The 27,842-nt window shown below is 46.6% G+C and overlaps 1 protein-coding gene across 3 annotated transcripts in view; it reads right to left on the reverse strand.

Moving 5' to 3' along the window:
- Positions 1 to 27,842, reverse strand: part of KCNMA1 (potassium calcium-activated channel subfamily M alpha 1) — a 731,098-nt gene that overhangs the window by 212,345 nt on the left and 490,911 nt on the right. For all 3 annotated transcript variants that reach the window (XM_024740254.1, XM_024740255.1, XM_024740253.1), the window contains exons 6-9: positions 25,152 to 25,227; positions 17,131 to 17,206; positions 15,025 to 15,195; positions 13,345 to 13,436 (exon numbers count right to left, since the gene is read on the reverse strand). In XM_024740254.1, the coding sequence (XP_024596022.1) occupies positions 13,345 to 13,436; positions 15,025 to 15,195; positions 17,131 to 17,206; positions 25,152 to 25,227 (415 nt within the window). The remainder of the gene's footprint in view (positions 1 to 13,344; positions 13,437 to 15,024; positions 15,196 to 17,130; positions 17,207 to 25,151; positions 25,228 to 27,842) is intronic.

A 27,842-nucleotide genomic window follows, 5' to 3' on the forward strand; every position in this document is an offset into this window, starting at 1 on the left:
GACCCTGGGACAGTCACTAGAAAATGAAGAGACGCAGACTGACGGGGCTGCACCCACAGATGCTGCTGAATCCTCTCTCGGCGTTCCAGTTCTTTGTCCCCACCCTAATCCATGCCATCCCATCTTCTCTAGACATCTGCAATAATTCGGTCCCCTGTTTACTCCCCTCCCCCCGCCAGAAAAAAAGAAAGCTGAAGAGTGAGGACTGAGGCAAATTCGACTGCATCACGTCCCACGAGGGCAGGGAGGTCTCAGATCTCTCTTTAGCTGAGCCTCACTCTAGGGAGACAATGTAAAATGCACAGCTCTGGGCTGTTTATTTTTAAAGATACTATATCCATCTTTACTGGAACAAGTATAAAGAACTTAAAAAACCCATAGCTATCCTGTCACAATAAATCATACAGAGTAAATTGAAAATCCTATACAGCTTTCCCCGAATACATTGCGCTCACTTTGTCAAAGAGGTAGATGAAATGTGGCATATATTGATCTAGATGCCTCTGTAAAACTATAATATTTATATCAAATACATATGCTAGAATCTTGTCTGTCCCTCTGCCGAGCCTTCTAATCATGCTTTCCCCGTCCTACCTCTCACTCCCAGCGCCTCCCACTATTGGAAATTGTATCTGATGGGAATGCATTTTAAGAAGGACCTGTCAGCGGAATTCGACAGCATTTTATCACATAGAAAGCAGGGCAGGGGTGACAAAAGACCCCATGACCCAAATCACACAGTGGTCCGTCCTCAAAGTTCACGCTGCCCCTCCTAGGTTGAACTGAAGCCATTCGGGGTCTACATAACTCTCTCTCCAAGACTCTGCCTCTCATGCAAGCTGAGATTCAGGAAGGTTCTGGGCTTTACGTTCTGTCTCACCTGGTAGTGCTTTTTGTGGCTGCTTCATCAGGCAGCTTCCCCCGAGTTGGGGCATGACCTTTAGAGCAACAGTTACCCAGGCTTTCCCTTTAAGGCTCATGACCCCACTGCCCAAAGGGAGAAGGTTAATCCTAATCCTGCCTCCCCATTGCCGCTGGTAGCAAGAGCCCGTCCCAAAGGAACTGCCTTCCGCGTGGGGTGACTGTCGTCAGCAAACAAAAGCTAACTCCAGGCTGTGTGGGCCCCGTGCTTCCATGCCACCCTGAGGCCTAGCTCAGGACCCCCAAAACTTGCTGGGCTTTCAAGAACTGTCTATTGACCAGTGGAATAGTTGGCGAAGTGTGCCTGGCTTGGACACCCTATGTCATAGGAAGTGTAGAAGAGATTTTAGTGAGATAACTGCATGCCTGCAGATCATTGGCTGATTCTGCCACCTCCGATCTACCACCGTGTCTCGTTTGTGAGAGGACAGTCCATGGAAAGAGGACAAAAATGAAAACAAAACAATTGTGAGCGTCTATGGAGCTCAGGATCCCAAACCCTGGTTTTAACTACTTCCCGTTAAAACAGGTGAAAAAACAAAAGCAAGCCAACAACAACAACGGAAACAAAACCAAGGAGGTTCAGAGATAATTGTCTACCCAGGGCCCACATCTAGTACCTTGCTAATTGCAAAGGAAGAAAATGTCTTTTCCCTCCTAGTGAGGAAGAGGATAAAGTAATCAACTCATCCAGCTGTCAACAGAGCTATGCTGGAGGAGACAGGCTGTTTAGCTGTTTCCCTAAATGGGGGCAGAGCTGAGCAAATAGATCCCAACAGTGCGGCAAAGGCACCTCTGTAAAACAGAGCCCCAAGGTCAGAGGACAGACTATTGATAGCCCCAACAGAGAACACTGGGACGTCCCGACAAGACCAGAGCTTTCTGCATGAAGAGAGTGTATCTCATCCTAGGCAGACAGTCAGGACCTAAACCACACAGAGGGATCTGTATCTGCACCTCCACCATCCCAAGTCACAATTAGACCTCCATAACCACGCCAGGCACGAGGAATGATCACACACCTTTTGTAGCTTGTTGCCTAAAAGGAACCTCAGTCCAAGTCTTAAAAATAAATACTGAGAACCTCAGAGCAGGAGACGTTGGCTGTATTTACCAGTCCAGCATGTACCCTCCTTTCAACAGCACCTCATTTTTTGGGAAAAATTAAAATAGTTTAAATTTTTAAATGATGTCAAAGAGAGTTTAGGGTTTATAAATTAATTAATTTTTGATCTTTCCTCATTGGACTTGGCTATAGGAAGAGACTGCAGTTACCTAAATGTACAGATTCGTAAAATTAGGTGCTAGATATGTTTTGGACACACACACATATATACACACACACAACTTTTTTTTTTTTTTTTGACAATGTCTTCAAAGTACTTGCAAAGAAAAATGCATTGATCAGGACCACGGTGAGGGCCCAGAGCTCTGGTTGTCTACAATGGCGTCCCTGATAAGATTAAGCAGAAACCTAAACCTTGGCCTGGGGAAAGGATGGGGGAGAGGTGTGAGAAGAGGACATGCAGATAAGCCCTGTTTCTGCTGCTTGTGCACGTAATTAAGAAGCCACCCCTCATCTGGAGCACGGGCTCTGTCCAACCTAAAGAACAGCACCTCATTTTTAATTTGGGGAACCACCCGTCCCCAATCCGATGTAGTCTTGGGACCTTTAACCATGGTTCCCTGCCCAAACGAGGCCAACCAGAGCTTTTCAATCTTAAATGAAGGGACGCTAAGTTAACGGTGGGAACTGACTGATCCTGATGGTGAAACCCTGTAAGGATTTTCTCTGAATTGCTGCCTGTTGGATCCTAGGGCTGCTTTTCTAGCTAATCTCTGTCCTTTCCGGGATCTTCAGCTTTCCTCTGAATGCCATAAGATACTCTAACCTCCCAAAAAGAAAATTCCTTTTCTGCTGAAGTCAGCAAGAATCAGTTTCTGTTGCCTATACCCAAAGAATCCTAACTGTAGCATTTGTTTACTTTAGCTTCTCAATGAATTCTCACAATAACCCAGTATGCAGGTTTTATCACCACTATTTTGTTTCTTTTTCTCCTCCTTCCTTCCTTCCTGGAAGAGGACTCACACAGCCCATAATGGCCCCACTTCTCACAAATTACACCGGTTCTTCCTTGTGTCTCTCCCCAACACCCTCCCTCACTCCTCTGCATTTTATCCATCCACTACTGCAGGGCTTGGTGGCCTTTGGCCATTTTTAAGTGAGCCAATCTTTCTTTGACCTGTTTCTTCCTATCCTAGGTGGTTCTCTGCTCTTACAGAGAAATCCAGGCACTGAACAGCACTTTCCTCTATTCAGATCAAATCAGATTTGCCTGTTTCTACTTGGTAATGATGCTTCTGAACAGAGGCACCAAGTGGAGAGAGTATGGAGGCAAAAGTCAGCTACACCCTTTGGGGATGAAGGTGGAACAGAGGGAGAATGAGTCCAGGCAAAGAAATGGTCCTTAATTTTCCCTTGTAGAGGGGAGGTATTCCAGCTTTGATGTGCAAAGTGAGTCCCACCTCTTTCCTGAACACCCCTGGTAAATAATGCATCATGACCCTAGAACATATGCTGCTGGGATTGACTCTCCCATAACAACAGTCAAGTTGACACATCCTGGCCTCGTTCCCCAGCCACACCCAAGGGTGTTGCCCCAGCTAGCATATGTTGCTAGCCATCCACTTTGAGTAGACCCCAACACATAAAGCCTCCATCTGGGAGCCTCCACATATAAGTACTAGGAGGATTCTACCAGTTCCAGAGCTTGCTAAGGCATAAGATGCCACAGAAGGACTTTGTCAGATATGGAAAGGATTGGAACTCAGGGTGGCAGCAGCAGTTCCCCTACCTCCCAAATCTTTTCACACCCCTCTTTCACTGGGTCCATCGTTAGACCCATAGGTTTTCAGAGGCACAAGTCACCCCACTGTTACCTCTGCCCCAACTACTCTAACGGGTACATTTAACAATGTGAATTATCAACTTGCTTTCAGGAGCATTTCCTCTAAAATGCTTGTAGCCTTCATGATTCTTTTATACCTTCATTATTTTATGGAACAAAGCTCCTGCCAAAAGAGCATTTCACGGGGACGACGCTCCCCTGTCATCGAGCTTCTGTTTATTATATGTGCTGCCGAAGCGAGCACCACCCAGCTTCTGTTTATCGGCTACTGGCTCCTTGGATGGCTCTGATTGGTCAAAGTCTCAGATAAGCTCCAAGAGAGCAAGAATCACATTTTCTTGTTCATCCTTTGAACCACAGCACCTAGCAGAGCGCCTGGACCATAACAGGGCTCAATAATTGTTAGTTGAGCAAATACGTTGGGATAGGAGCTTTCCTAGATCTGTTCTATATACTAGCTGGCATTGGCCTTTGAGGTCAGTGGCTAAGGCCATAAAACCTCTCACAAGATGGGCACGCATCTATCTCTGAACATGTGTCCTTACTGAGAAGGTATAGTGGGGGAGATAAGATTGTTTTTACTGACAAGTGGTACCCACATTTGGAGCAGCCCCTGTGGTTTTGGGGGTGGGAGCAGGTCATTGTTTCCCAATACCAGTAATAGACGTGGAGGTACAGAATCAAGTTTCCATGGGTTTCACGTTGCATGAGCCTCTAAAGGTTTTTTTTAATAAAAAGAGCCACCGGACTTGGCCAGTTAGAAAGTTTCCTGGTTTATTTTCAGTGTATCATGGCAGCATCAGTGGGATGAACACCAGATCTACTGGGAACCACTGTGCACGACTCTGGAAAGACTTCTATGAGAATGGATGACACAGCCGGAAGACAGAAACCACGGGGCAACAACACAACTTGCCTGGTTGTGTTTGTTCTTTACATTCAGAATCTACCCAGGAAGCATTCACCCAATCAAATGTGAGGTTAAGCAGAAAGAATCTTCAGGGATTATAATTAGAAAAGTCACATTCAGAGTTCTTTTCCTTTAACGAAGAAAGAATATTTGAGAATGAAAGTCTAAGTCTGAATATGACTTTATTTTTTAAGGTACACAGTTCATCTCCCACCTACCTTTCTATTCTTGTTTTCAGAATAGCTGGAACATTTTGATAAGCATGTGGAAGGGAAGAGAGACAGCAGAAAAGTGTGGAGGGGGTGGGGGGGGAGGGAGACAGCCTTCATTCCATTAGTATTATCAGGAGATTGATTTAATATGCACCCAAGTCTCTCCAAACAGAGCTTCAAGTTTAAAAAGGACTGAAGAACCAAAGCAGAGGCAAAGAGAGAAGTGCCCACATCCACAGCCACCAAGACCCCTCGCATTGGAAAGGGATACCTGGCACTTTACATTACACAATACAGCACCTAACGACACTTGCTTCTGGTATCTGCCCCTTGGTACTGAATTCCAGAAGTAGTCGAGGGGTCATTTTTCCAAAGTATTAGGGCAATCTCACTTTTTTTTCTTCCCCCAAAAGTTTAATGTTAATCAAACCAGAATGCCTAATCACTCCAAGATGGCCTGTCAACTTGAATTATCTGTTTGTCTTCCTATTTACTCTGTCTGTCTGTCTACAGTTCTTCATATCTCTGTGAAGATCAGTTATTGGGGCCTGTGTTTCCTTCTGACTAGAATGGCTACCAGATGATCCTTCCTGGTGATATGTTGATGATTTGCTAATTTATGGCTTTTAAAATCTAGGAATCTGAAAACCTTCCTGAGAGTTCAGGCTGGGAATCACGTGGAACCCGCGAGGAGAGGGCTGAATGGCTTACTTGTCAAGGGATCGAAGTTTGTATAAAATGCAAAGCTTCAGTGACATTTCAACCAGAGGGATGTCTGTGATGCAGAAATCATAAATGGCCTCTTATAGGGACCATGCCTCCCAGGAGCAGCACAGGCCACGGAGGAGGGGGAGGGAGTGTGGCCCGAGCTACACGTGTGTGGGAAAGGAAAGGACATGGGGCTCAGCCCATGAATTAACCCCACGTCCTCCTCCCAAGCACTGGGGTCAGGCCTTCTCAGAAAGAGCAGAGAAAGAAGTGTTATTGTAGGGAGACTGTGACCTCTGGGAACCAAGTGGGGAGGTTTACACAAGCTCTGAGTCTGAACTCCCCGACCACTTTGGTGGCCAAATAATGTAACATATAGCTCAAGACAGATGTGGTGTACTTGGAGATTTTTATGGGTGTGTAGAAATACATTTATCCCCAGTGTCTGGCGTGTTGCAAGCACTCAATAAACACACGTGGACGAGATGAAGGTGAAGCAAGACTCACGCTAGTTCTCTTTGGGGGCAGCAAATGGACTGCGGGGGTAGATTAAAGGAGTCTTTGTAAAGAAATAATCCCTGTTCTGGTGCAGCGGACTGTTTAAGATCCCAATTCTTTTTTTAAACAGTGGTCTAGAACCAGGTGGGCAAAACCTGAGTGGTGGAGAAAATGGAATTTCCTGTTGACACAAGACAGCCAGGCAGGAGGGAAGAGAATGTGGTCTCGCCAAAGAACAAAGGATGCGGAGGGAGATGAAGGGCTTGTTTCACATCAGAGGACAGACACAAAATTAAATGAGCTGATAATCAGGAAGCAGGGAAGGGAAGCAGGATGCCCTCTGCTGGTAAGTCAGCGGATAACACTACTGCAGGCAAGCTAGGCCTGAGAGAGAAATGATATTGTAAGACATGGTTTCTTGGAGGCAGAACTAAAGACCGATGGTTTCAGGAGGGGTTCCCGTAATACGAATTTTAAAACCTAGGGTGTTAGCTCCCCTTCGCCTAGGCGGCAACAGAAGCTGGGGTAGGTGGCTGTTGAACAGGTTGTAACAGCCCTTCCTCTGAGGTGTCACCTCTCTGGACCACTTTACCCCTGTAAGTAATCCGTTTTGCTCTATAACAGCATCTCAGGTCTTTTTCGTTTGGGCCACACGTATTAAAATCTGTACTTGGCATGTTCTTTAGTCCTACCCTTGCCATTGTCTGTCAGTGCCACTGCCATTGCTCCCCGGAGACTGTAACCTCCACGTGACAGGTGCCGTGTGTAACTTGCTCACCACTGAATCTCTGGCACCCAACACCACCCGGCAACCTGCCCGACATGTGGTACTGGCTGAATGTCTGCAGCCACGACGAGTGAACCAGCAAAGGTGATAACAGGAGTGGAGAGTGCGGCAGGTAACTGTGCTCTCTGTTCTTTCTTGAAATTTTGTTCTAAATTATTGAATGCTTTGTAAGACATGAGCACTGACGTTGAGGCACATGATAAAGCACTCTGGTTCATTTTTAAATGGAAAAGCATGATAAAGTCTGCCCACCTCTACAGCTTTAAGGCTGCATCGTACAACCCTGAGGCCACACCTGAGGTTGAAGATTGACCGCCCAAACTCCCTCCTGAAGACTCAGCCTCCTGAGGGTTAAAAGCTGAGGTTCCCACTCAAAGCTATGAAATAAAGCCAGGGAGTGTATGTAGCTCGCCCAAGACTTTCCAGGAGGGACATCTGCTACCCTAGTTCTCACTGACCATTAAGAAACCACCATCGGGCTTCCCTGGTGGCGCAGTGGTTGGGAGTCCGCCTGCCGATGCAGGGGACGCGGGTTCATGCCCCGGTCCGGGAGGATCCCACATGCCGCGGAGCGGCTGGGCCCGTGAGCCATGGCCGCTGAGCCTGCGCGTCCGGAGCCTGTGCTCCGCAACGGGAGAGGCTGCAGCGGTGAGAGGCCTGCGTACCGCAAAAAACAAAAAAAAAACAAAACAAAGAAACCACCATCAAAGAAATGCCCTGAACTGTGCAGACCAGCTGGGGAAGTGAAGGACCCAGGTGGATACGTCTGCCCGGGCAGAGAATGCTCTTCTCCAGATGATAAGCAGGTAGGCTCTGCCCAGGAGGGAGCCCAAGCCTGGTAGATCACTACAATCCACCACGGCTGGTCCCCTAGGACATGACCTCCCCAGGAAGGGGAGGAACTTGTTGAAACCCACAAATAAGGCACAAATTTCATTTTGGTCAATGATCTGTCTGTCCATCCTGGAGAGCCCCTCGTTGTTAGACATGTTCAAGAGGTAAATACACTTGCAGTCTAATCAAATGGGAAAAATCAGGAAGAAATGGTTTGGCCCGTCTCTACCTTTTTGTCCTTGACGCCGAGGCCAGGCTCCTTAGAGGCACTAGGTAAGCAGAAGGGGGAGAGAGGCCCAAAGTGATGCTCGTGGTGCCTTTCTCTTCCTGGTCATTGTGTGTGCAATGTTCTGGCCCTACTGTGGGTAGCGGTGGAGGAAAGGATACAATGATAGGATCACGGAGTTTAGAGCAGAGAGGGGTCTCAAGAGACGATCTAGAGAAGCAGCATGGCCCAGCGGAGCAGACTGCCCCTGGGTTCAAATCCCAGATCAACCCTTTACTAGCTGTGTGACGTCAGGCAAGTCACTGCAAATGGAGATGAGAGTAATACCTTCCTCACATGGTTGCCACGAGGATGGGGAAGGATGCAAGCGTCTGTAGATACAATTTGTAGTAATTATTACTGTCACAGAAGGCAGTCCCAGGGCTTGGGGTATATAGATTCGTGTTCTCATCTCCAGAAGTCTGTGGCACTCCTCGGTCTATACAAGGAGGAGGTCTAAGAGAAGCCACGGCATTTACACTGCACTGTTTTGCTCTAAAACAATCTTAGGTCGTTTCTGTCTTTGCCACACAGCTTTCAAGACAGCTTTCTTGAACTGGAGCTAGAGCCAGGTTAGTCTGTGACGACTATTCCCCTACCAGAAGAGGGGAGCAGACTCCTCATGCCGCTGGGGGATCTTCCTCCTAGTAAGTTACATTCAGCTTCCCATCCCCCTTTCCCTACTCCTTGTTCTCAACTGTCCATCTCTCTCTCTGTGTCCTCCTAGCATTTGGCTACCAGGAATCAGTAGCATAATCCAAACCCACCCATCCTCCCCTCTCCCAAACACCTGGCCTGGGACTCCCTCAGTTTCGGGCCCCAGGAGCCCGTCATGGGAAGTACGATGCCTGGATGGCTCCCCAGCCCAGCTGCCTCTGACAAGGGGGTTAGGGCAGATGGATTCCTCTCTCTGGCCGATTATTTTCTATGGCCCTTGGCCACGTGACCTAGGACCATGATCTTGTCAGTTCTCATACACGAACTAGGAGTGCACTGAGTCACAAGCAGAGGAGAAACCTCTGGGGGAAACAGCAGGGGCTGTGGGAAGAAGAAGAGGGAGCTGGGACCCCAAAGGCCATGGGAGCCTCACCCCTCCACTCCCCCACCTCTGAGCGGCTTGGAGCTTACAGGAAGGGAAGGAGGCGGAGGCAGTGGCCTCGAGAGGCAGGCTGGGCTTCAGGAGAGCTACTCTTCTGAGTAAGATCTGAGGTCTCAGCCCAAGAGACTCACTGTCCCCAAGACTTCCGACTCAGAGAGACTGCCTGCCTTGACACTGATTGGACCTTTGGTTATCAACACCCAAGTCCCTATCTCATGAGCCCCCCTACCACATAATGGCTAAACTAAAGAAGGACTCACACGCATCTCCCCACATCTACTGTTGGCTCTAGGTGTCTTGTGGGAGGTCGGGTGAGGAATGTTGATGAGAACGTTGGCGTGAGCCTCTGTGGGCCCTGGATGGCGTGTCGCTGGTGAGGATGCTCTGGGGATGCTACGTGAAGTATTTACGTTATGTCAAACACACAGATTAGAACTGAAAATGAGGTGCCAACGAAATCTTCATATTCTCCAATATCCTGAAATTGGGTGTAGCGTGAACAAAACCCCGAGGTTCTCTACCTAAATTTTTCTTTACTTTAAATAATCTTTGAATTTCCAAGTCGTGTGTCTCCTCAGCTTTGGGTTACATGTTACCTTGAGTTCTCTGACAAGTTAATGCATTGTTAGAGAGGTTATTTCTGAGCAAAATGTGCACACGTAAGCAAATTCCTTAACTATGTATATGTTTTAATTACTTTCTGGGCCTCCATCTGATGAAATCTCAGGGAGAAAAGATACACGTACGTGTGTCCATGGGTATAGCACATATATTTATGCATACACAAAAACACGGGGCGAAGTGCGCTATTTTAAGAGTCTGAACTCTATCTTTCAAAAAAGTTTAGCTGCTTTCCTTCTGCAAATGCATTTAATTTTATCTGGAAACTTTTTGACATTAGAAATAGAACAACTGTAGTTTCTCATTACGTTTGCTGCCAGAATCCATGCTTGGTTGCTCAACTAAAGACCTTATATTGCTAATTACTACCACATGCCCGTATCCCAAGCGAAAGAAAACTTATTGATTCTGACAGCCCATTCTCTCAACACTGAATTCCAAATGAAAACTCAAATTTTGGCCAAACATAACATTTCATCAATCTTGTTCTACTGACTGGAAAAACAACATCAAACAAAGGGTGCTAATGGCCCTTTATTACCGTTCCTTTCCCAGGCTTATATTTTCTGATGAAAGATCTAAGTGACCAAAGGGCTTCTTTAAACTACTTAGTAATTAGCTTTTGAACCAGGAAACAATGCGTAAAGTAAAGTGAACAGTCCCGGTGCTGATGACAGAACGTACTTTCTGTCCGCAGGGTCGGAGGACCTCGGAGACCCAGAGTGAACATTAAAAGCAAAGTGTGCATTTTCATAAAGGGAGAAGAAAAAAGAGAGAGAGAGACAGAGAGAGAGAGAGACAGAGAGAGAGAAAGAACCAGGCTAAAACAAACCGGATGGGACTGGAGCGGGTGAGCGACCGTGGGTCTCAGGGCCTCCTCTGGGTCACCCGTCAACAAAAGGCACCAGCCAGCAGGCCCACCCACACTGGACTATGGCAGCTATTTTGGAGAAAAAACAAAATGTACGTGGAGTGAGAGTCAGGAAATATTTTCAACGTTGACGTCAAGGCAATTGATTTTATTGACTTCTTCAGGGGCAGTGAGTGAGAGGGGAAGGCTGGCTGAGACAGTGGGGTGGGGAGGCCATAAAGGCAACCTGAGCCCTCGGAATGCCTTCTGCTTTATGGAGACTTGTCCGCACCTTCGAGGCAAAACGAACCGAGAAGCTGTTTTCCTCTTGGCACAGAAAAAATGAACAATGGAAATCTCTGGACTTATTTGGCCTTTTGGATCCAACCAATGGCCCAGAAATCGGAACAGCTTGGTTCTCGTCTCATCCAGGGCTGTTATAATAATAGGAGGAGGAGGGCCCCATCAGAGGGAAGGTGGGGAAACTTGCTGCCTCCACAGAAAAGACTCCCACTGGCCTCCTCTTGCCCACTGGCCTCCGTGCCTTTGAAAGGAAACGGGTGTCCTGTGGGTAGTTCCAGAAAATGAGTCCTTTTTTCCATCTCCTCATTTTCTGAATGGAGGACTGGACACCTGAGCTCGGGATGCAGTGAGATCACTGATGGGAGAGGAGGTTGTTGGCTCCTTCCAATGTGACCGATGGATGGAAATGCGATGCTGCCGCTTTTATTTTTCTCTTAAAAAACAAAATAGGCTATTCAAGAGTTCATTTTAAAATGTATGACATTTAAAAAACAAAATCCTAGTTCTGTGATAGGAACTTCTGTGACTGGGAAGGAGAATGATAATTAAAATAGCCTGCATCTTTTTCAAATTCTTTTCCCAATTAAGTTGTTACAGAATATTGAGCAGGGTTCCCTGTGCTATACGGTGGGTCCTTGTTGGTTATCCATTTTAAATACAGCAGTGTGTACATGTCAATCCCAAACGCCCTAACTATCTCTCCTCCCACCGCACCCTTCCCCTCTGTTAACCATAAGTTCGTTCTCTAAGTCTGTGAGTCTGTTTCTGTTTTGTAAATAAGTTGAAAAAGAATAGATACATGTATATGTATAACTGAATCACTTTGCTGTACACTAGAAACTAACACAACATTGTTTATCAACTGTACCCCAATATGAAATAAAAAGTTAAAAAAAAAAATCCTGCATCTTGATCTGGGATGTAGTTCCTGGGTTTGTACATAGGTACAAATTCTTGAGCTGTACATTAAAGATGTGTATATCTTACTGCATGGAAGTTAAAACGAAAGCAAAAACTCAAAAGCAAACAAAGCTGAGTGACCAAGAAAAAGCTTTAAAAAGAAAACAGTACAGGGACTTCCCTGGTGGCGCAGTGGTTAAGAATCCGCCTGCCAATGCAGGGGACACGGGTTCGAGCCCTGGTCCGGGAAGATCTCACACGCTGTGGAGCAACTAAGCCTGTGCACCCCAACTACTGAGCCTGCGCTCTAGAGCCTGAGAGCCACAACTACTGAGCCCACACGCCACAACTACTGAAGCCCACCTGCCTAGAGCCCGTGCTCTCAAAACAAAGGAAGCCACCACAATGAGAAGCCCGCGCACCGCAATGAAGAGTAGCCCCCGCTCGCCACAACTAGAGAAAGCCCACGCACAGCAATGAAGACCCAACGCAGCTAAAAATAAATAAATAAGTATATTAAAAAAAGAAAGAAAGAAAAATCAAAGAAAACAGTACAGAATGGTTGCTTCCGCCCTGCCTGCCTCCAACCTTCTCCTCTCCAGACGGGAGGACAGAGCAGTCGAGGCCCTGCCATCTACTTAGGAGTAAAACTTCCGGTTGACAACGGACCCACACATTGACACTGATATTGACAAAATGACGCGAGCACAAAATGAAACAGTCCCCAATAAGAAAGCATTCACGAATGGGAAGCCAAACAAAAGATGCATCAGGAAGAGCGTGCCGTGCCCTGACGTACCATAAATATGGTATTTCCTGCCAAGAAGGAATTTCAACTGAGTAATCATTCCCTTTGAGGACTGGTTCCCCGGTGGCCACAGGGCCGAGGTGACCTCGATCTTGCCCTCCTTAGGACTTCCCTGTGAGAGTAGGAGCCCGTGTTACGGCTGCACAAAAACCCCACAGGATGGCATCAGTTTCATCTGAGGTACCGGAACGTAATCACTCACCTAACGAATATAAAGAATGAGGGAGCTGGGTTTACGTGTGACGGATGAGAACAGAAAATAGGGCCCCAGTTACACGTGGACCCCTTCCAGGATACATCTGTCGTGTCTCTTGGAAAGATGTTGGGGGGGAAGAGAGTTGTGAATGGGAACAAGCCTCAGGAGTTGGTCCACGTGTGATAACTTCGTGGGGGTAATTCTGACATCACACCCCACACAGGATGTGGCCCTTCGGGGGGGTGGGGAGGGGCAGGATTCAGGTGCCTCCGCCACAGGGGCTCTGAAAGTCACTCAACCACATCTTTTTTAATGCAACTGACTTACTTTCTGCCTCCATGTTTGTTAAAAGTCCCGCCGAATTTATTCCGATTCAGGATGAGAGCAGCAATTTCGGGCACGTAGCGGGCAAACATTGCCTACATGCATGAAACAAAGAAAAGAGAGCCAAAAAAAAAAAAAAAATGGCATGCAGAGAGGATTCTACTGCAGTGGAAGCAACAAAACCTCTTGGCATACTTACTTTCTTCCACTAACCGCACTATAGGAGCCCCCGTATTTCTTGCGGTTTCCTATTAACTCTATGATTTCAGGGACGTAGCTGGCAAACATGGCCTGAGGAAAAGATAGGAGACAGAAAAGAGACTAAAAAGACAGGCCAAAGAAAGGGGGTGACCTTTTCAGAAGTGGGGGGTATTAAGATCTGAAAACACAAAAGGGCTAGAACTACAAAGGTATCTATTAATATGTTAGGTTGTAAAAAAATAAATAAATAAAAGCACAAAAAGGGTAAGCTCCTGAAAATATACAGGACAAAACAAACATTAGCCAACCCTGACAACTAAAAAAAATCAGTCAAGAAAAATGTAAAGGAGACAGGAATAAATAAATTGATATCTAGTTCTTCTTCCTGAATAGAAATAAGGGAATGCACGCATGCCGGAAAAATCACACACACACACACACACACACACACACACACACACACACATTATTTCAAGAGAAGCCCTTTCTTTCTAATTATAGTTCACATGAGAATCTATGCCTTTATGAACGATTAAAGACAATAAACACCAAAAGAAGATTTAAAAATATATAAACTTTTCCACTAAAAAAAAAAAAAATCACTAAAAAGCACAAAACGTAAATTTAAGAAATCACATAGGAAAGGATAGCAAGGAGAAACACAAATCTGCCATGTTTTGTCCAACAAACATTGTGCTTGTGGCTGGATAAAGGGGTCTCATCTGCAGGGACCTCACGGGTGCTGCGAGAACACTGTGCCGATGTACACACCACACGTACATTTATATACATTTTCCAAATGTATATGCCATATGCATACACAACAGAGATGTGGATGCATTAAATAAATGCATGTGCGGTGTACATATGTGAAAGCTGTGTGTGAATTTAGGGTTTTAATCACTTACCTCACACACAGCAAAAATCTAAACGTCAAATGAGCTACTTTGAAAGACAAAATGCAGCCACCACCGATGAGTTGCCAGAAACCCCTCTTGAAAAGCACAATACGTCATAAACCACCGTGGTGATCTGCATAGAGCAGAAGAGCAAATAGTGCAACTTTCTGACTTAAAGAGGGGGAGGGAAAATACCGTGTAAGGGAGTTGGTTGGCTGTTTACAAAACCATACTCTGCTCACGTAATGATGTCCATCCAGAGGAGACCAGCGGGCTCTCCTTCCTCCGGGGTGGGGACACTCCTCTTTAGAGCAAGGCCCCAGCCACAGTGTTTGTTGGAAGTTCAGGGAGGGGGAAGGGGGCAGGGAGCTCTTGAAACCGCAAACTGTCTACAGAGTATCAACAGTATCTACCCCCCCGTCAGGTGACAGCAGTGTCCTTGCAGAATATCAGAGGCTGAATTACATTACAAAGGCACAGACACTCTCACTTGATCAGTGAGCATCGCTTTCTTAAGACAATTAGGTTTGCTCCGGGCTAAATGGCTGTCCCTCACAAGGACACCATGCCTGGGTCTCAGGGTAACAAATCCAATATACCAAAGAAATATGCAGAAAAGTCACCATGGTGTTTGGATTGACTTTAACCGGATTGTAACGCTAAGGCAGTCGCTTGCCTCCAGCGCAGAAACACAGTCTCAAATACACAGCTTTCAGAAAATGGATAATAGAAAAATATTAATGACCACAAAAATCAACATTGTAAGAAAGAGTTTTTACCAGTCCCCCGAGGATGAAGAAGACCATGAAGAGACGCCCGAGCGTGGTTTTTGCATAAACGTCCCCGTAACCAACAGTGGACATGGTCACCATGAGCAAATAGACACATTCCCAGTAGGTAAGAGCCTGGTTGTTTTGGAAATTTTCCCATGGGTCCCCTGAATTCTCCACCTAGAGGAAGGAAGAACATTACAGGCGTAATAAACCAGAAACACAGAAGCTCCGGCATCTAGGTTGTTTCTGGATGCACGGCATCCTCGGCCCGGGGAGTTTGCTGGCCTGAACTGAGCTCTGTAAGTAACGCTTACAACCTCTGAGCAGGTAGTGGAGAAGGTGGAGTGAAAGCCACACTGACACGCCTGCCCAGCTGATTGGGGCAGAGAGGGGAAGGAACTGAGGAACATATCCAGAGTCCATTCTCTTCTCATTGTTATAAAGATCTGAGGCCAGCTGAATTTTAGGGCATTGCCTCTAGCCACGTGAGGCTAGAGGCAATGCACTAAAGGGCCAAAGAGGCCCTTCTCTTGAGTTCCTGCTCAGTCCCAAAGAAATTCTGGACCTTCCCACAGGGGACCTCCTCCTTTCACTGTTTTGACCAAGTAGCTGCCCGAGGGACCTTGCTCCTTCAGATCATACGAGCGAACGCCAAAGAGCATCCCTTGCAGTCTGACTAGGCTTTCCTTGCTTTGCAGAAGACCAGTGATGGCTCTGCCCTGCAAACTGCAGAAAACTCCCTTGGAAGCACAAAAAGCGAGCTCATGAGAACTATCTCCATTTGCACACCCTGTAGACCTAGGGCCAGCAAGCTTAGTCTGTAAAGGACCAGATGGTCAACATTTTTGGCTTTGTGGACCACAGGGTTCCCTGCTCTCTGTAGGGACAACTCAACTCTGCAGGGGCAGCAGGAAATCGGGCAGAGGCAACAGGTGTGGAGAGCTTCTGCCCCAGGGTTGCAGTTGGCCCATCTCTGCCATTTTAGAGGACAGAGGTCCAGCCCTACAATCCACTGGATGGCCAACGCCTGTGACCTGCCAGGGTGGTCCCTGTGGATGGGCAGCCCCAGGCCCCCTCACCCCCCGGGCCTCCAACTCTGGCCTCTTGCACACATCAATGCTTGTCCTCAATGTGCCCTTTTCATGGAGGTTTCCTGGTGAAGCAGAAGGTACTTCACACAATAGTAAGGTGAGGCCACTGCTTATTGAAAACAGCCAATGAACCCTCCGTATCTGTGATTTTTGGCACTTGGCAGAATTAGAGTGATTATCTACGGGTGATTTCAGCCAAGAACACCATCAGCATAAAGGAGTGGGTGGGAAACCATCAGATCTAGTGACCGAGTGATTGCCCGGCAGTCTTCCTTCCGATGAGAATTCCAAAAATCCCAACGGGAGGGAGGGGTAACAATGCTTCCTTCCACCCCTTATGCGGACAGAGGCTCAGCAAGGGAAAGGCACCTTTACCCAAAGCTTCCAAGTTAGATGAGGCTCCTTCCAGCTTTAAAGGTTTGTGTTTGTTTGAAACACACTTCCCACAATAGCTATGCTCCCTAGAAAGCAGGCAGAAATCTGCCCTGGGAAGGTGAGTACAGCTTGACAATAATATAAGGCTTTGGAGTCGTTAATTTAAAAGAATTAACATTTTTGAGACACGAAATAACTTGACAAGCAATCAGGCCAAAGAATCGAAGAGGGCTTTTTGTAAGGGGGAAGTGGAGGGAAATTGAGGAATCTGAATTTGTTGTTTACTAAGAGATGGGAGCCAGACGTGCAACCTGGTCGCCAACCTTTTCTGGTGATTGCTGAGGAAGCACTGCCATCTTGTGGTTGGCTGCGGTTATTGCAGACAGGAAAAAAAAAAAGCAATGAAAGGGGCCCCCATAGCAATACAGCTGAGCTGAAAAACGCAGGTGAAGGGTGTGACCGTGACTCACCGTCTGGAACTAGTTTGGGGTAAAAGGATTGGAAATTTAGACAACTGTGCAGTTGCTTCTCGGTTTTTTTTTGCATTCTACAGCTGGGCTGAAGTTTGTCTCCCAGGTAATAAAATGACTCAGAGAGGACCTTGTTCCAGAAACGCCAGCACTGAAGCGTCTTCAAGGATACTTACCAAATGGATGAACCCGGCTGCTGTTAGCCATGTGCTGATAAATATGGAGAGCAGATTCACCAGCTTGATGGAATTACTGTGCAAGACACAAGCAAAATCCCCAGGTTACAGAAGACGACTCACGTGGGGCTGCCTTCCAGAGGAACAGAGCCTCTTTAGTGCCCACTCCCACGCCCAAGCCCCCAGAGCCACCATAAGGGAAGGATCTGAAAGGCGGCATAAGTAGCTCAGGCCGGAGCCTACAGGAAGATGACTTCTGAGCTACTGAAAGTGGTCCCTAAATTAAGCCCTCTGATGGTTTAAAATGTTTTTCTTAATTTTTGTTTTGAAAATCTTTAAATCTACAGAAATAGTAAAAGAACAACAGAATGAACACTCGGATGCCCTTCACCTAGATTAACCAGTTAACATTTTGCTACACTGGCTTTATCTCTATGCACGTTCTCTTCTTTTTTTTTTTTCCCCCTTTTCCTGGCTGAACCATTTACAAGCACGTTGTAGACATCAGGACGCAGCCCCCCGAGTACTTCCGCACCGAACACCCAAGAAGGACAGTGTGCAAGACGACCCTAATACAATCGTCCTGCCTGAGGAAACTGACACGGGTTCAGTCACAGCATCTGACAGGTTCTCTTAATCTACGTATCTCCAGCTGCTTCACCGATGCGTTCATGCTTTCACCCTGATTCAGGAAGCAATCGAGGTTCATGTGCTGCGTTTGATTATGTGGCTTTAATCTAGGGGTCAGGAAGCTTTTCTAATAAAAGGACAGAGAGTAAATATTCAGGCTTCGCTGGGTCATAAAGTCTCTGTTGCAGCTACTCAATTCTGCTGCTGGAACACAAAAGCACCTTGGGAAACCTGTAAAGGAATAGGTGTGGCAGTGTTCCGGGAAAACTTTATTCACGAAGACAGGCAGTGGGCTGACTGGCCTAAGTAGTAATGGCTACTCAGTTTGCCATTCTCTGCTTTATTCTCCTTTAATGTGTAAGTAACACACACCCCCCCCCAACCAATACACACACCCTTTTAAATCTGTCTTTAGTGCCAATTTCATTTTCTGTGCACCCAGGCCAGCTGCCATCCAGAATGTCCCATATTCTGGATTTGTCTGACTGTTCCCGCCTGAACAGATCCTGTTTCAATACGTCTTTTGAGAATACCCGCCTGGGATAGCATCACATCAGGAAATTCCAACTCAGTTGCACCAGGTCCAGTCACCTGGTGAAGGTGGAAACGCCGGATGGCGCCACTGAGAGGTGCCCATTTCCCTTTATAATTAATATGCCATCTGGGGAGTGGGACTCTGAGACCATACGAATATCCTATTCCCCAACAACCTTATGCCTAAAAACTTCAGCATCCACCAGTGTTCCTTGAGGAAGATCGATTGCCACTCACGAGATATTTAGCTCCCTTACAGTAGGGGTCTTGTCGGCAGGGACCCTGGGAGCAGCAGGGCCTCTAAGAATCTGCACGGAGTGAGCTGGTCTCCCCTCTGTACTCGTCCCATCTGCCTTCACCCCGTTCACTCCCACTGGGTGTACAGCTCCTCAACCACTGTTGTCAGCAGGTCGCTGCCCTGTCCAAAGGCGCCTATTGAGTAAAATATTAGGTCCAAATTCCCACCTTCAACACCCTCTGAAGTTTCAGGTCCTCCTACCATGATTCTTTCTACACAAACCTGGCAACTTCCATCGCAGCCAGACCTACTCACCAAGTCTTTGTTTGTGATATTACTCAGCTCGAAAGCCCTCCCCATCTATCCAAGTATTTCCCTTTCTTCAAAGCCTGGTTCAGTCCCTACCTCTTCCTTAAAGTGGTTCTACCCACGGGCAATACAAAGTGACCTACGTCTCCTTCACCTCCAGCTATTCATTGGTAACCCATCCCGCTGTCTTAAGGCATTGTTCCCACCTGCGTAGTGCAGAAAAGAGCTCTGTCTCTTTCAATCTCCCCAGAGGGGCCTAACACTGCCCACAGCGAGGTTCAGCCCATCATCCTGGATGGATTGATCTCCGGCCACTCCCACCTCTTTCTCAAGGGAAACAAATGGTTTAAATTCTAAGAGTTTAAGATCACAGTGATAAGAATGGCTAACACAGTTCTTTCACAGGGCTTACCATGTGGACCACCATTTTAAGTGCTTCACGTATATTAACTCATCAAATCTTCATAATGACTCTATGAGGCGGTCCCAAGGTTAAGAAACTGACCCAAGTTCAACGCAGTAAGCAGCAGAGTTGGGACTTGAACCCAGGCAGTTTGGCTCCAGAGTCTGCCCTCTCGGCCACTACAGTGTAGAACAGTCACAGCCTGGGATCCACCAGAAAGTCTTCCTTGTTGTGAAAGTGAAGCTGTGCCTTCCCCACACCCTGTGTTGAAGATATGAAGAGGACCAGAGGCTACTGCCCCAGGGAGGATAGAGGCTATCACCACATCCTGTCCCCAACTAGTTTCTCAAGAGGAAGCCAAAATAAAGCAAAACCTCCCTGTCTCTGCCTTTTAGGCCCTCTGAGGTGCATTAACCTTGGAGAGAGAGAGAGACTGATGAGGGACAGGTAGCCAGTGGCAAAGGGAGAGATCTCAGGGAAATGTTCATTTTCTCAGAGGATAGTTAAGTGCCAAGGTGATTCACTTACACAGCCCTGGATCCTTGGAGACTGATCAGCAGTGTCCCACCGATAACCATGTGGGGCCCTCTTGAGAGATTACAACTATTGGAGCCTCCGAGCCTCACGGTGCTTTGGAAAAATGACCTTATATGGTGATTATTAATCTCTGATTGTCACAGTGATATTAATAGTCCTTAAGGGAGCTCTCTGTTGTGTAGAGAACATTTAATCATTGTTGCTGAAAGAGTCCCTATTTAGCACTGAAATCTGATTATTTTTTATGGCATCTGCATCACTAGAGATGCCCAGTATTAGGAATTTGCTTTTCAAATGAAACTCTATGACCAGGCAATCATCTACAAGCTCCGTGCAAGAGAAACAAGATTAACTCTTGGTGGACTTTCTCCATATTCTGAACTTTGAACCTCACCAAGCTGAGGAGGGCTCCTTGGAAAGAGGGAAGGGGTTGCAGGACAGGGTTGTGGGCTCTGCATGGCGAGAGGCCACTGGAGATAGTCATAGACTTCAGGGCCAAGCCCAGGGGTCTGGACCAAAGGGCAAGTTCCCAATGGTTAGAATGACTGGAACTATTCAGGTTCTAGCCCCCCTCAGGATAAGGGATAGATTGTGACGTTAGCATGAGAACCTAACTTAATTTTTGTGTTTTCCATGGTCATTTCTGGGTCCTGCCCCATGAGTTCTCACCGGCCATTAGAGTAATTTGTATCAGTGGACACAGTGAATCATGGTCCACGGGCAGGCACAGAGACTTCTCTGTTCTTATAGATCAGAGACCTTCTTTAGGACTCCGTAGATATTGGGAGAGAGAGTCTGTCTCTGTAGATACTGGAAGAATGAACGTCTGTCTTTTTCCAAGATTATAGCTGAAAACCCAGAACCACTGAGGGCCATCTCTGCTCTCAGTGTATTGAACAAGACATGTATGGGCTGAGACTGAAAACATCACCTCTTTCCAAAAAGCAATACGAATTCATCTCCGTTCTACTTGACGAGGATTTTCCTCTTTGTTTCTGGCTGAGAATAGAGACAGGTGCCAATGCCCTTATTTTGTTTTATTGTTACGTTTGCTGGACAGGTGTACAATCCCCTCAAAGTCAACTGCTCTGTACCCCACGGGAATGAATGGCCTGAACTATAAGACACAGAGTGAAGCAAAATCAAGTCCTGTCAATTCTAACCCTTACACCTCTCTCCATCCCTCTCCCTCTTCTCCAAAGGCCAGCCCCTAGTACCACTTGCCTGGACAACTGCCTCGTGACTAGTCTCACGGTCTGTGGCTTAGACGTCTTAGATCCACTCTCTATACAACTGGTGGAACAGTGGATCTTCCTAAAATGTAAATCTGACCATGTTCCTCTCCTGCCCAAACCCCTCAACAACTCTTCCTTGCTCTCTGAGTCAAACCCACGACATCTGACAACCTTCACGATGTGGCCTCTGCCTGCAGTCTCTACACAGATTACTCTTTTCAAGAACTTTAACCTTGGAGCCGTTTCTGAGGTAATATATGTAGTGCAGTGATTTCAGTTTCCAAAATGTCAAAAAAAAATAAATGTGTTGTTTAGGTAAATGATGGTACATACATAGAGTGGCACGCTATGTGGGAAATGGAAGTGACATGGTAGAATATTAGTGAGGTTATCTCAACCATCGATGGTGCAGAGGAAACTGTGCTTTATCCTTTCCTATATTGTTGAAATGTTTGCACTACACTTTAATAATCAGAGGAAACAGTTAAGGCAACTACCTTTTTTTTAAAAAAAAAAAAAGCACTAGGTGCCCCATGTCCCCATCATAAGTATCTATATCTCCATCATCAGCATTAAATGGGCTATGGAATGACAGCCTTTAGACAGAGCTGCTTCCTTTGCTCTGACTGTACGAGGCTGCTTGCCAGTGTGCTGGGCAACGGAGGAACTCCCAAAAGCTCAGACAGTGGCACGAGGTCTCCCAGTGGCCCCTTCAATATGCCATTTATAGGACATGGAGCCTTTGAGGCCCTTCTGTTGGCTGGCAGTTTGGGGAATGACCCTGACGCTGTCCCGTTACTGTGACTCTCTGTTTTCTCTGTCATCCTGTTCACTCTGTCATCTTTTTCCTGATCTCCTCTTCATCCTTTCTGTCTCCCTCTTTCCCCACCCCTCTTTCTCTTTCTCTCCTCACCGCCCCCCCCCCCATCTCCTTCTCTGCCCTGTTTCTTCCCACTTTGGGCCAGGAGAGGCAGCCGAAGAATGGAACATGAAACCACAATTTCATATCATTATTTCAAATCACATTTCAATGTCTCCACCGCTATCCAATACCCCAGGTTGCTGGGGACTGGCCGCTGGAGAAAGTCATACAAAACCCCCGGAAAGATGATGATGGGGCTCCACCCACCCTCCTGGAAGGTCCCTGTGAAAGCAGCAAAGTACAGAGGCGTTACCAGAAAATCCCTCAAGGTACGAAGCCCTACAAGGACCAAGGCTTCTGCTTCTCTGCGGCAGAGCCTGCGGGATCTGTGCCTGGGGCTCCCAGAAGGAAGGGGCCGCGACCAGCCAGGCAGCTGGAGAGCGAACGGGCTCAGAGAGCTATTCTAGACCTCCCGAGTTCCCACAATCAGATGAAGGTCCCGTCTGTGCCTGGTGATCAGGCCTCTCTCCCTGCCCTCCTAATCTCATCTTTCTCTTTTCCTACCATGGAAACCCCAGTCTCCAAGAGCACAGAATTACTCAACGTTCCCCCAAGAGCCATGTTCTACGTGCTTTCCTGCAGCTTCCTTGATCGGAAGTCACCCCACTCACCCTTCCCTCTCACACGCCTAATCTCCAACACCACCAGAATGACACCTGGCTTTCTACAAGGCTCACCGAAGACACCCCCTTTGCCTTGAAAAGATCCCTGACTGCCTCGCACTTATGCCGAGCCCCACTTAATCCCTCTCCTCCATGCCTCCCAAGCCCTGGGAGTACCTGTACCCTCAGCACCAACCACACTGTGGGTCAGTCCTCCCCCAGGAGCTCTCTGAAAGTAGGACTCAATCCTGGCACCCATGTCGCTGCTGCACAAATGGGGGCTCAAGTCAGGCTTGAATTCACCCTGATGCTGTCCCTGGTTGTGACAGGAACTGGGACAATCCAAGTGTGTGGCTGTCATGGAAACCACCCTCCCGTAAGACAAGGAGCTTAATTCTGTGGGAAGTGGGGTGCTTGGGGAAATGCTGTTTGGGGCTTAGGATGGCAGACATCCCAGTAGCCTGCCACCCCGTGACTCTCCCAACGTAGAGTCACCTCTTTCCCTCACTCGCTGCTTCAGATTTTCCCCCTCTGTGCTGGGAGAATGAACCCCCATAATTATGGAGTCATCAGGTGGAATGTTTCCCCAGGGATGCTAGCGCTATTTCCTGCATCCAGAGGAAAGGAGTCTTTTCCAAGGAACGGGAAGTTGGCGGGTCTCTTGGCAAAAGCCTAGAAAAAGATAGTTTACTCAGGGCTTCCCTGGTGGTGCAGTGGTTGAGAGTCCGCCTGCCGATGCAGGGGACACGGGTTCGTGCCCCAGTCCGGGAAGATCCCACGTGCCACGGAGCGGCTGGGCCCGTGAGCCACGGCCACTGAGCCTGTGCGTCTGGAGCCTGTGCTCCGCAACGGGAGATGCCACAACAGTGAGAGGCCCGCGTACCACAAAAAAAAAAAAAAAAAAAAAAAAAAAGATAGTTTACTCAGATGGCTTATCATTCTCCCAAGTCCAGGAAAGATCCACATGGAGTACGAGGAAGGTGAGAACACAGTTCTCTCCATGTTATTCCTCAGAGTAATGGCCCCTTCTTAAAATGCTGGCGTCAGACGATTGAAAGCCCCCTAAACAAGTAAACTCGAAACGGAGAAAGAGGCACTATACCAGGTTAGACAGTGTGGATGACTCCACGTAACACCGTCCCCACAAGTATCTCTTAAATACAGTTCCTGGGATTGCTACTGGGTCCTCACCAAGTCTACCCGTAAACATACAGTGTAGTGGAGCAAATATGATACAGGCAAAACTTGAGGACTGCTAGCTTTGTTGACCATTTTAATTTCAAGACGAATATGAGTCCCTTGCATAGAAAAGTCATAGAAAGGTAGAAATGAAGGTTACTGTCACTCAGAAGAAATACGAAGAATAACGATATTCATTCTATATTAATAATAGTATACACTATTAAATGGAGCGCCAACCAATTCTGACCCCGGGATAATGAAAGTAAAGGGCGTGGGGACACACTGTAGAAGATTTCCATGGCATTCGACGCTTATTTTCTTTTTAACTTGACTAATAGGAAGTGAATTTATTCCCCCATTCACGTAGATGAATAGTTAGCGAGGGGAAACCAATGTCAAATGAAAACAAACAAAACACACTAAGACCCGAAGAGGAAAGCCTGTCACATTTGTTGGATGTGACATATTCAGGAAGCTGAGTCCCAGCCTCAGTTACTGGGAAAACAATGCTGAATCCAAGCTCCCCCCCAAATGCAGGTGTATTAATTACAAATCACAAATATAGAGATGTCCTGTTTTTCATCATTTATCAAACACGTTAAGGCCAAGCAAAGAGGAAATGGAACATTAGCAGTGAGCTTCTCAAAGTGTAATTTCCTATGAGAGAAATTTATGACCTGTACTTATTCTCCATTAAAGGACGTCCAACCTCTTTTATTAGTTTATTCATCAAGGCAGCCCTGGTTTCCGGCCGGCTCTGAGAACCTGCAGGTCCTCAGGAAAGGGGTCTCTGGGGTTTTTTTTTCTCCTGGTCCAGTAGTGTTTTCCAGATCATAATACAGTTAACAGAAGTAGTCACGGTGCATTCGGCGGGCGGTTTTTAGATATCCCCCAGAAGGCAATTCACAGAGCAAGCCCCAGGGGCTACACGGGCTATAAAGTGAACATCTAGAACGTACTTTGAAATGAGATGATTCTCTGTTTGCCGTATGAGGTCTGTGATTGCCTCTCAAAGAGCATTGCTTCCATTGCTTTTATGGCCAGGTTCAATTTCTTAGTTAGTGATGTAATAAAGGGGTGATTTAAAACCTGGGAGCAAGGACTTCCCAATCAATGAGCAGACCTATCCCTCACCCACCGTGCACCTCTCTCCATGGTGCTGCAGCCGGTGTCCAAGCAACCCCACAAGGTCCCCCAAAACTGTCTCTACTTCCCCCCATACACAGCTGTTTCTTTCTCTCTACCATAGAGTCCCTGCCCTGCAGAAGACCCTACCTCTAGGCCTCCCCTGGGTTTCTGTGTTAGATCACTCTCTCTGTGCATAAGAGAACTCTAACTTCATTGTGACGAAAGTACACAACACCTGATATTTACAACGTGGCACTGGGGACCAGAACGACAAAAAAAAATATGAGAAAGAACATCTTACCTTGTTTTCAGGATATTCAGAAACTGCAAAATTTCTGAAAACTGGATCAGCCTGAGAGCTCTTAAAAATCTCAACCCTGGAAAGAGAAATGAAATAGAGATGCATTACCTGCAATGTGTGGTTTTAATGCGCACACGCTGCCGCTGGATTTACAGCTGCCAAGGTTAATGGGATACGAAATCCCTGCAGAGGAATGAAGCATCCCGTACCGTGGATGTAGCTCTTCCTCCTGGTCCTTGACTGGTTTAATCTCAGCTGGTAACCTGACTGTTTCATTAAAGGGGCCCTGTATGGAGCCACTGCAGACGATATTCTGGTGGGCAGAGCCCACTTTACTGAGCTTTCTCATGCGTCCATCTCTGATTTTTTTCTTTTTTTTTTTTTTTTTGTGCGGTACGCGGGCCTCTCACTGTTGTGGCCTCTCCCGTTGCGGAGCACAGGCTCCGGACGCGCAGGCTCAGCGGCCATGGCTCACGGGCCCAGCCGCTCCGCGGCATGTGGGATCCTCCTGGACCGGGGCACGAACCTGCGTCCCCTGCATCGGCAGGCGGACTCTCAACCACTGCACCACCAGGGAAGCCCCCCATCTCTGATTTAAAGCACTATTTCTAAGTTACATGGTTGTCTGACAGGATTCTGTCTCTGAAAAATACTGGGAATAGCTCAGGGTAACCCTTGTGCTAAGAGCAGATTAGGAACAAGTCAGATAACCTCACCTCTTTGGTGGATTTTCTTTTTTTTTTTTGTTCAATCTTTATCTGCCGTTCTGATAAAATGAAGAGTATAGCTCACTGTGTTATCTGTTTCCCACAAGGTTCTATATTTTTCTTCCAATCAAAAAAAAAATCAAATCATTAAGATATCACACCCCATATACTTCAGGATTCACGACTTATAAAATTCTCCTTTTACTGAGTGTCAAGATACAGGCTTCTCCATTCTAAATCAGCAACCTCTCTTGAATGGAGAAGAAGAGCCAGTGTTTCTATGTAGCAGGAGAGAGAGGGAAATGGGGAAGGAAGACACAGTTGAGGATTCAAGAAAATACAGATTATTGTTGTGTTTTAATAGCCATGGGTAAAATGTATTTCTGCTGAGATCAAATTTGTGAGTCAGAAACAATCTGAATGACTCATGGGCTTTGAATCTTGGCAGTTGTGCAAGAAAACTGTTTACAAAATACTTTATTACAGCTTTGAGACACTTTCAATATCACACCCACTCCCAAGGGGATTCAAAGCATTTTATTAAGCTTCCACATGTGCCATGTGTGGAGCTGAGCACAGAGTGGGCTAAGTTGTGGACGGGCAGCTCGATGTCCATGGGTGAGAGTTTATTCGGCCCAGTATGTGAGGCAGTAAAGCGGGGAGGCATGCAGAGTGGTGGGAAGAAGCAGTGGTGATTCTCTCGAGACCCCAGGGTGAATCAAGGAAAGGAGACAGCCCGGAAGTTCTCCCCTAAACAGCTCCATATTGGGCTCTGTTAGATTACTCCTTGTTCAAGCATAAGGTGACAAGGAAAAACTAACTTAAAGCCCACAGACGGAAAAACCCCACTGCTCAAGAGGGACAAAAGGATATGGCTCAAGAGGAAAATTTCTCATCTAAAAGGATTTACCTTCACGGACAGAAGACTTTTTCAGAAAACATCTGCCTTCTGTTCTGAATGATATTCATATTACTTTTATTCAACAAGAAAGTGCAGAGATGAGAAGGGATGTGGATGAAATAAAAGTCTCAGGAGCCAAAAACCCAGTCCTAACTGAGCTGATGAAAGGTTGACTTCACACTGCTAACAACGGGGTGCAGAGGACAGAATGGAGAGGTCATCTTACAAGGCAGAGAAACGGGAAGACAAAAGATGGAACTTAAGATAACAGCAATGGAGTGGAGATCACAGAGATCCAACCTATGAATAAAATGTGTTCCAAAGGGAAGTGCAAACAACACATAGATCATAAGTAGCGGCCAGGACATCACAGGATTGAACATTCTGGATATGAAAAAAATGACTCGAGATTAAAAGGCAAAATAAACGATTAGCTCTGAGAGACTGACACCAAGAAGTATCTTATTGTTTTTCCCTTCAAATTTCAAGTATTAAAATAAATGAAGATATAAAAATCAAAAAGTGTCAGGGTGAGGAGAGGGTTACCATTAAGGCAATTAAGATCTCATTACATAACAGTAAGTGTTAAGCAATGACTGTGCAACACGCAGAATTTTAAAACAAGGAGAGTCTGACCCAAGATTTTTATGCCCTGTCAAGTAGTTGTTCAACAGTATAAGGGCAACAAAAAATACTTTCAAACATCCAAGTTCTCAGAAAATATACTGTTTGAACAAAACATTTGCAAAGAAGTTCGTTAAGTCTTACTAATCAGAATGGGGGGTGGTGCAGGCTGGAAAGTGAATTAATAAACTCTCCTGTTGGTCCGAAGCATCCAGCCCCACCTGGATGGCTGATCTGACTACAGCATCACTGTCACATGTTGCTGGGAGGTAAAATAACACATTTAGAAGCTCAAGGTAGAGACAGACTGGCAATGAGTACTGAAACCAGTCAGGGATATAAGGATGCTTTAGTAACATATTAGCCGCTAATAGTTTCATCCTGAAAAATTGTGTGTGTGTGTGTGTGTGTGTGTGTGTGTGTGTGTGTGAGAGAGAGAGAGAGAGAGAGAGAGAGAGA

Source organism: Neophocaena asiaeorientalis, unplaced genomic scaffold (assembly GCF_003031525.2).
Source record: "Neophocaena asiaeorientalis asiaeorientalis breed wild unplaced genomic scaffold, Neophocaena_asiaeorientalis_V1.1 scaffold517, whole genome shotgun sequence".
Taxonomy (NCBI): Eukaryota; Metazoa; Chordata; class Mammalia; order Artiodactyla; family Phocoenidae; genus Neophocaena; species Neophocaena asiaeorientalis.